The 9,636-nt window shown below is 40.7% G+C and overlaps 1 protein-coding gene across 1 annotated transcript; it reads left to right on the forward strand.

The window, feature by feature from the left end:
- Nucleotides 1–1,674: 1,674 nt before the first annotated feature.
- LOC131973903 (muscarinic acetylcholine receptor M2-like) lies at nucleotides 1,675–9,172 on the forward strand. Its single transcript, XM_059336031.1, has 4 exons — nucleotides 1,675–1,737; nucleotides 6,354–6,587; nucleotides 6,773–7,636; nucleotides 8,153–9,172. Exons 2-4 carry the CDS (start codon nucleotides 6,417–6,419, stop codon nucleotides 8,462–8,464), a joined length of 1,347 nt encoding a protein of 448 aa, XP_059192014.1. The 5' UTR covers nucleotides 1,675–1,737; nucleotides 6,354–6,416; the 3' UTR covers nucleotides 8,465–9,172.
- Nucleotides 9,173–9,636: the final 464 nt, after the last annotated feature.

Raw genomic sequence — 9,636 nt, forward strand, 5'->3', positions numbered from 1 at the left:
AAACACGCTTTCCAAAAAGTGCTCAAAAAGTACTGAGTGGCAACACACGTAGAGACAGACAGCCATTCACACTCTCATTCACACCTACGGCCAATTAAGAGTCACCAATTACACCTTAGCTGCATGTTATTGGACCGTGGGAGGAAGCTGGACGACCCGGGGAGACCCCACGCTGACATGGGGAGAACATGCAAACTCCACACAGAAGAGTCGCAGTGTTAACCACGACACCACCGTGTAGCCCTGTCCGAATTCAATGTGTGAAAATCCACAATATAGTCTATGATCTAGTCCACCAACCTGTTCTCATTCCCAACATGTCACATACTGACACCCTGGCATCATTTTTGACACATTTGGTAGCCCTAAGCATCAAAATATGAAGCTCCACTACAGTTGCAGTTTTAACACTCTGTTAACATGTTTCTACTAAGTTAGGCAACCAAACAACTTGGCTAAGGTTAGGAAAAGATCATGGTTGAGATAACAATATGTTTGTTATACAAGATAAGTAGCATGTGGATAACTCAACCTTGAGATAAGCTCAAGCAAACACTCATGAAAAGACTTTGTGCTGCCGGACTGCTTACATGAACATTCTCTAGAGGACGGACTTACAAAAGTGTCCATGGTGTGGACATCACTTCAGCTGTCAGCGACGATGCAAAATGATGATAATAAGTAAATGTCTGAAATCCTAATTTACTGCTCACTACTGAGTATCAATAAGTAGTGAATAACATGCCAGGAAATTGGAAAGAGGATCTTCCAGGACACAGGAAACCAAAGACATACAAAGCTAAATGCACACATGACGAGACACACAATCAGAGCTTCATATTGATTTTTATTCATGACAAATGGTGAAACAGCAGAAAAGAAGCTTGTGTCCAGGGATACACCAACGACACAAATGTATCCACATCAAGTTCATCAGAGTTACACAGTTTACATCATATCCAAGAAAATCAACTGACAGACCGACGTGGATGTGATCACTGTGCCATAAGTCTGGAGCAGGACAATGAATCACAATGAATCATCTAATATTTTCTCATATCAAATAATCAGGCCTGTTTGATGGCACGCTCCTTGTTTCATTTACGATATTGTTTTGTGGAGAGGGACCATTATTCTTTGTTGTAATTCCATCAAAGTAAGGTCATCCACCAACTGGGGCAGACTGCGTCACAGGTTTGGTTAAAAGGTCAAAACAACAGAGTCTTAAAGGTTAAAGTCCTGCAGCAACAGAATAACAGTAGAACCCTTTTCCATTTGTCCTCTTTTTAATAGTACTTTACCATTTTATTTCCTGCCACCGCCACTCAAACTTGTCTCCACATCATCGCCTACAGCTTTTGTAACGTTTGGAGTCGTTTGTGCTGGAGAGGCCAGTGCTTTCCATGGTCCTGAAACAAGCATCTCTGTCTGCCTCCTTCTCTTGTTTATTCAAATTTGCGAACCTAGCTTAAGGGATACAGCACGACTAATAGCCCCCATAACCCCTCCCTGCTGTCAGCCTCTCTCTAACACACACACACACACACACACACACACACACACACACACACACACACACACACACACACACACACACAGGCTCTTATCAGAGGAGGAGCGACATCAACGTCGGGTTACTTTCTGCCTCCCTCTCTGCTCCAGTGTGTCGACAGACAGAGGTGACAGTAACATGGACCAAACTAAAACAGCTCATCTATGTCATTCCCTGCAGACAAGGTAAGATGGATTGGTGGATTTTTACCAAACTACTGCAAGCAATGTCACTTAAAATACTTACTTAATTATTTAGAAAATTACCCTAACTTCTGGAACAGCTACTTGGAACAGACTTTAGTATTTTTAGACCTTAATATCTATCTTTTTTGCACTTCCTTTCTTATGCTGTGAAGTAGAAAATCCTTGATTCAAACAATGTTACATCAAATGAAAACTTGAGTTGCATACAAATATTAAACGCCTATGCACTATAGCAATATGAAGTAAGTTCATGGGAACATTAAAAGGATCTCCAGGATTTCCAGGATGTAACATAATGTGATATCTCATGTATTGAATTTTATTATCTTATAACTGTAGACTTGAACTGGGTTTTATCGTTCCCCTGAGGATGTTTTTATCTTCATTTGTGTCCTGAGCTGAAAGGTTTCAATCAGCCACCAGCATCAGATCCCAACTCTGGATTCCCCAGTCTCCCTGCTCCCTAGGAATCCCCCTGGTTACACCGCACTTTGCTTGTGTGTAAAATGTAAATTAGATTTCAAGCATGCAGCTCCTCTCTGAAAACTACAAGATGAAATCAAGTTTTTTGCTCATTAACTCCTGATGGACTCCCTCAGTCTCCTCTTTTAAAAAATACCCTAAATGATTTTCATCCTCTCCCCCTTTTTGTGTTATCTCCTCTCTACCTTTAATTTCAGATTTATTTTGACGTCCTTTCCACCCTAGTCACTCTGTTATTTGTTATTTGGCTCTAGTGCTGCATTGAAGATTCAGTGGTTTTCTCTTCTCTCCGTTACACTGCTGTGCGAGGCCAAAGCTCAGGTTGATGTGAAATTTCCCACTCTTCAGATTCAGGACACACTTCTTTGAAATCACAACAAACTTCCCCCTTTACTGTAACAGTACAGTGCTTTAACAACCTCTGCTTCGACAGAATACTGTGTTTCTCTGGGTCATTTTATCTCATATGCATATATGTACACTCTGAAATCCCAGCTATACAAACATTAGAAACATGTTTGTCCTGAAAAATTAAAGTAAACAATAAAATCCATTTATGAGGTAGGAATCTCTTTTTCAATGAAATAATTAAATACTAAAACATGTTTTATCCTTGTAGTCATTAAATCCTCCTTTTGATCAAACTGTGTACTCTGTGTAACGTGTGCTCTCTGCAAACAAGCCCCTCGTTTCACCACCTCATCTGCTGCTATTTACTGACTCTGCAGCTCACTGTTGTGTCGTTCATGATATCAAAGACAGTATAGACTTTTTAAAGCCAAGCTCACCCAGCCAGATGAGTACTACTATATCCTAGCAGCATATTACCGGTACAGCTGTTGCAGGCAGCATCTGCTGGATCTAATTACTATGTTTCTGTGCCTGTCAGAGAAATACTGTTTGCCTCTGTGACTCTCTCCAGTAGCCCTGGATTACAATTAGGTAAGTCCAGTAATGCAGGTCTTATTAGTGTGAATGAAGAGAAGAAGTGAGGATGGGCTTCGTGTGAGCAGGCAGTGAGCCCCTGCTGTTAGCAGCCAATTCCACATCACATGAAAACATCTTCACACAAGCTTATTAGACAGCTTGTTTTATATATTTATATATATATATATATATATATGATGATGTGATGCAGTTCATGAGCAGTATGTATTGTATGTGTGTGTGTGTGTTTGCATATATATATATATATATATATATATATATATACACACACATATATATATATACATGCTGATGTTCAACTGCCCCATCACAACTTTACTGTTTTTACAGTTAGACAACGTTGATATGGGCCACAGGAGGCAGCAATTTATTAGTGTAAAAAACCTCTAAAGACCCACTGTTAGCAACTAGCTGGTAAACACAGTGGAGCATTTAGCAGCTAAAGAGACAGATATTAACTTCAAGAGGTGGTGCAGACCAAAACATAGCAAAAAGACAATATGGAACTTACATTTACAAGTTGGCCAGGAACACGACTCTAAATGTTCCATATCTGCTGGATGTGTAAATAAGCTACTGTTTGCTACCAAGTTCCTCATATCAACTGAAAAAAGGTGATGATATATGAGTGATGTGTTCACAACTTGTTGTTGCATGCTCAAGAATCACTAAAACAAATGTTTTAATTACAAACGCAGGATTGTAATTGAGGAGAGAAACTTCCTCCACCACCACTTTGACATTGCATTGACTCACATCATTTAGAGACTAACTTTACATCAGCCATTACTCCTACATGCCTTGCTGCAACTCTTAAAGAAATGCTTCTGCCCCAAAATAATCATCTGTATATCTCCCTGTGTCACATTGAATTAATGAAGAAAACATAATTTTTCTCACATGGCTCCACTGTGAACGGAGAATTTAAAAAAAAAGAGGTAAATCCTTGATGAATGGAAGTAAATGAGGGCTACATTTAATAACATCAATCTGCTTACAAACTCTCACACAACTTGTGCAGTATGAGTGCAGTATAATGTCATGTATCTTATGCTCAGTAGCTGTTGTTAAATGCGTCCCCCATTTACTTAAATTCCTCAAGAATTTTCACAATTTTTTTGCATTTTTGGTTCATCCTGTAGGCAAGTTTTCCTCAAGAATTCAAGGTAACATGGACTAAGTAAGTGGTATACAAATAACATCTTGAAACAAAGTCTCTAATGTAATAGAAAACATTGTGGGGACCTGCATGTTGTCCAAAAATGTCACTTTAAAGTAACCATCTGAACAGATTGTTCAGATGGTTACTTACCTTGCAACAGCCCTAATATTGCCTTTAACCTAATACTGATTCTCACAATAGCACAAATCTCACCCAATAACTCTAAATCCACTGTGAGACCAAAACGTCCCCACAGGTCCTGAGAATTACAGCTCTACTACGCTCAGACAGACAGACACACCGACACACACACACACACACACACACACACACACAGAGCAGCTCTTTCTCATCTGCGACAGAAAATGTCCAGAATGGGTCTTTGATGAGTAAGTGATAGAGTTAGAGATGCTGTAATGAAGTTTCATCTTGCTGTAAGAGCAGGAAGGAAACATCTCTCAGGTACAGTATGATGTTATCATGTGGCCTAATGGAGTCACTTACAGGGTTTTAGCAGTATCCAACAGCCTTCACAGTCTCAACTAAGAGTCTCTACATTGATTTTCTGATCAGAATACATGAGTTAATCACATTGCTATCCTCTGTGTACTGTAGGTCTATTGCTGATCTTTTTCAATTTTTAACATAATACTAGCCGTAATGATACTTTACCTTAATTGTGGTGTTTTACTGTCTGGGGACATTTTGAATAAACAAACCCATTATAAATACAAGAGAACAGGTATCTCCATCACACGTTGTTAAGTAGATGCTTTTACCTAAAGCACCACAAGTGCCTGGATTTTTAGCATGCGTGGCCCCAGTGGAAATCTATCTACACACAGAACAGGTAGTTCCACTGCCAAAGGATAATTACCCCTTTTTTTCTCACTCTCAGAAAGCGGAAATTGTTGTGCAGACAACCCCTCTGTAGCCTCAGAGGCTCTGCCCTGCCTTGACCTTAAAGCCACCGCTTCTAATGAGGTTTATTTGGACATCTGTCACAAAGAACAAACATCTGAGACACTTCCCAAATGAAAATCCAATTTTCAGGGAGTATCTATTCCATATCAAGGAGCAGAGATGTTGTTCGGAAATGACTGCTCTATGCCTGCAGGATGAAAATCACAACTTGACATTTTTGAATGGACTCTCATGCACAGATTACATGCTCTCTGAGAGCAATTTTGTGGCTTTCAAGGCCGAATGGGAAATTTGAATGAACCCTCTGGAGGTTTAGTTGACCTTGTTGCATGATCCCGTTTACACTGTCAGGTCAGATTTTGTCAGTAGCTGAGATTTCCAGGTTACTCACTGTAAACACAGTTCAGAAGGTTAGCAATGTACTGCTGTGGACAGGAGCAGCACCCAAATGTGTTTTAGCCGCCTAAAAAAAACTATTTTTAAACCTTTATTTTACCACTTAACCTTGCTGTCAGTCAGTCATCCTACAAGAGACTAAAGGCATCATGCTTTCTTCAAACCTACCAGACTCCATTGACAAAAACATTGTCAATGTCATTTTACCTTCGCTGAACACAGGAGTTCCTTGTCTACCGTTGCCTTGATCAGTAACTTAGTTTGTGTTATTGTGTGACTTATGAATTCAAATTTACTCTTTAAAACACTAAAGTCTCACAAAAACACAAGCACATTAGGTCACGTTACATCTATAAGTTGATTATACAATAACAGCTGATTTACAGATATAATATAATGCCTACTGTGCAGATTCCAGCCCTTCTAATGTGTTGTTCCTGATATGAGTATTTAACACAGCTGCTGCAGCCTTTATTTGCTCACCTGTCCATCCTTCACACCTGGCCCAAGCTGTGAGCTCAAAAACACTCAAACACCTGCAAAATGTTTACACACTGAAAGCTACGCATGATTTACCATTTGTAGCTGTGCAGACAGATAAAAGCAGACACAAAAAGGAAAGACCTGGCACCATAAAAAGGCAAAAAGAGGTTGATTACTTCATAATTTTTGTTTTTGCCAGATTTCGTACAGGTTTGATTCGAGCCTGAAGCATCTGTGAGAAGATTATCCAAAACCAGACAGCATGGAGACTCTGAATTCCTCCCACCTTGCCAACTTCAGCGGTGGTAATAACATCGGCCTCTTCTCTGAGAGCCCGTACTCGGCCGTTGAGATTATCCTCATCATCCTCGTGGCTGGATCTCTGAGTCTGATCACCGTCATCGGAAACATCCTGGTCATGCTCTCTATAAAGGTTTGTCTTTTCTTGTTTTGATCAGTCATGATTAGAGTTCATAAACATGCATCTCTAGACACCTTAAGAAGCACGCCTAGACTCAGAGATAAGAGTGGTAATCTAATAAAAACAAGAAAACACACATCATATTGTACAAAAAAAGATTAGCATCTGACAGCATGCCCTGTGTTGTTTCTCTAAAGGTAAACAGGAACCTGCAGACTGTCAACAATTACTTCCTGTTCAGCCTTGCCTGTGCAGACCTCATTATTGGCCTCTGCTCCATGAACCTCTACACGGTCTATATTGTGATTGGCTACTGGCCTTTGGGAGCAGTGGTGTGTGACCTGTGGTTGGCTGTCGATTATGTTGTCAGCAACGCCTCAGTCATGAATCTGCTCATCATAAGTTTTGACCGTTACTTCTGTGTCACCAAACCGCTCAGCTACCCAGCGCGCCGCAGCACCAAGATGGCAGGTCTGATGATCGCCGCGGCCTGGGTCCTGTCCTTCATCCTATGGGCTCCAGCTATTTTGTTCTGGCAGTTTATTGTAGGGGGGAGAACCGTGCCGCCAACTGAGTGCTACATTCAGTTCTTCTCCAACCCTGCGGTGACATTTGGGACGGCCATAGCAGCTTTTTACCTGCCAGTGGCCATCATGATCTACCTCTACTGGTGTATCTCCAAGGCCAGCCGCAGCCGCATGAGGAGGGACAGCAGGAAGACCTCAGGTACCAGTCTGGGAGAGGGCCCCTCTCACAGCCAGGAGGACGGATGTGAGAGCCAGAACAACTGCATCACAGCAAGAGACGCTCGGGTGGAGGCTGGGAATGAGAAGGAGAAGGAAATGCTGCAGCAGCAGAACGGAAGCAGGCAATGTCAGGAAGAAAAGAAAGACCAGGTGGACTCCACAGAAGACAACGCTTCAACGTCTAAGGACACTGCAGTCCCTGCATCATCGAGGAACGGGTCAAACGAGGAGAAAAAGACAAATCAAACACAGCCACCTTCCCCAGAGAACTCAGCCGCAGACAGGCAAAGTCTGGCCACAAGGACGCTGTTTAAGGTAAATTTGATTACTGAGTAAAAGTTTGTACATTATGATTTAGATGACTACTTACACACAAGTTATTGATCACAAATTTGACCAGATTTACAACGGTCAATATCTTTAGCCATGCTAGCAGCAAAGTTAATGGTGAGTCAGTCATCCACCAATTTGCACAGAAAGAACCCAAATGGAAATGCAGAATATTCTAAAAAATCTTGTTTTTATGCTTGGCTGACGTGTAAAATATGGTACACTGATCAAAGCAAAATGTGACTTTTCATACCATCTTAGCAACTCTAGTTATAAAAAGCAACTAGGAACACATTTAATAACCTTCAGACCATCAGGAAAAGAGCAAGAAATGTATTTTTGCTAATAATTACCATGCATGTTGCTCAGTAATCATAATCTGAAGCTTTTCTACTAACAGGTCTCTTCTCCAATAACAAAGCTGATGCACAGTGACGTCACAATGCAAGAATTGGCAAGAGTGGTCCACTGAACGATTAACGAAAATCTTTCATTTTCCAGGTGACAAAGCAGACTGCTGTTGCAAAGTGGAAAAGGAAGGGCATTTCTTCCAGGGAAAAGAAGGTGACGCGCACCATCATGGCAATCCTGGTTGCTTTTGTTGTCACCTGGACGCCGTACAACGTGATGGTCCTGATCAACACCTTCTGCTCCGTCTGCATCCCAAACTCCCTCTGGACCATTGGCTACTGGCTCTGTTACATCAACAGCACCATCAACCCGGCCTGCTACGCGCTGTGCAACGCCACCTTCAAAAACACCTTCAAGCACCTGCTCCTGTGCGAGTACAAGAACATACGTACGGCACGATGAGGGCGAAGATACTGACTTTTGTTTGTGATGGAGGCATAATAATGTAATAAATATTGTTAAGTGAGATGACAAGTATTGGAGTGAACATAATGTTGAAATATAGACTAGGTGCATTCTTATTGACCATTGCTTTTGCAATGATACAATGTATTCCAACTGCTATTGAAAAGGCATTTACATTAGTTGTACCCCACCATTAACAATTTAAAATACATGCCATTGTATCATAATTCTCAAGACAATGCATTCTGGTGGTATTGCAGTTCATTGTGAAAAAGTAAGTTTGACTAAGCTTGTGCAGTATGTTGTTTGATTTGCAACCCCTTTTTACCTGGTAAAATTGTGGTTAATGTGATGGTTTTGTGACCAGAACAGTGATTTGAAGAATAAAAGTGTGATTTTCATATAAGAACAGGGAAGTATACTAAAGAATGAGTCACTGAAATATGACAGAAAGCGTTCAGACTGACAACAAGATGTGAACTGAGAAAAAAATGGAATAAAACTTCCTCTTAAAATTGTGTAAAGAAAAGAGAGAGTAAAGGTGTAAAAACTGCTGTGAACTGGTATGTCTGAGTGTGTGTGCATGTTTCCTGTAAGGTTAGACCTGTCATATATAGATCATGATATCCTTAATCCACGTTGTTATAAAATGAGCCCAAATGTGATATTTGTCCATATCTTCCCTCTGTAATGTATCAATATATGCTTTCCATAAATAAAAGAGAAAATGTAGTTTAGTGTTGAGTCTGTTGAAAAGAGTAAATGCACAGAATGATTTATTGCTCCACCAACACATCAGGCTTCAGCTCGGCCTCACAGCCTTTGCCCAATCCCTGCTGGGCTGCTGCAGGAGGAATTACACATTGCACTAGAAAAAAAAGTGCAGTACTGAAGTAGCATGTGCACTGGAGGAAACAGCATGTCTGAAAACAGAGCTGTGTAATTAATCTGCTTTTTAATCACAGCTGAACACTGATTGTTAGTGTCACTGAGAGACAGTAACTGGTCCACAGTGAGGCTATATAGAAACAGAAGGATTAAGCATATATCTGTACAGTATAAAAATATGCATGTCTAATATAATATACACTCACTGGCCACTTTATTATTTATTAAGTGTGTACCTAATAAAGTGGCAGTGTGGTCTTCTGCTGCTGTGGCCCATCTGC

Source organism: Centropristis striata, chromosome 6 (assembly GCF_030273125.1).
Source record: "Centropristis striata isolate RG_2023a ecotype Rhode Island chromosome 6, C.striata_1.0, whole genome shotgun sequence".
Classification (NCBI taxonomy): domain Eukaryota; kingdom Metazoa; phylum Chordata; class Actinopteri; order Perciformes; family Serranidae; genus Centropristis; species Centropristis striata.

Bases quoted from the DNA above. Each gene is read 5' to 3' on its own strand.
- LOC131973903 (XM_059336031.1), top strand. From the start codon at position 6,417: ATGGAGACTCTGAATTCCTCCCACCTTGCCAACTTCAGCGGTGGTAAT. The intron at 6,588-6,772 runs GTTTGTCTTTTC...GTTTCTCTAAAG, and splicing joins TGGTCATGCTCTCTATAAAG to GTAAACAGGAACCTGCAGAC. The intron at 7,637-8,152 runs GTAAATTTGATT...TTCATTTTCCAG, and splicing joins CCACAAGGACGCTGTTTAAG to GTGACAAAGCAGACTGCTGT.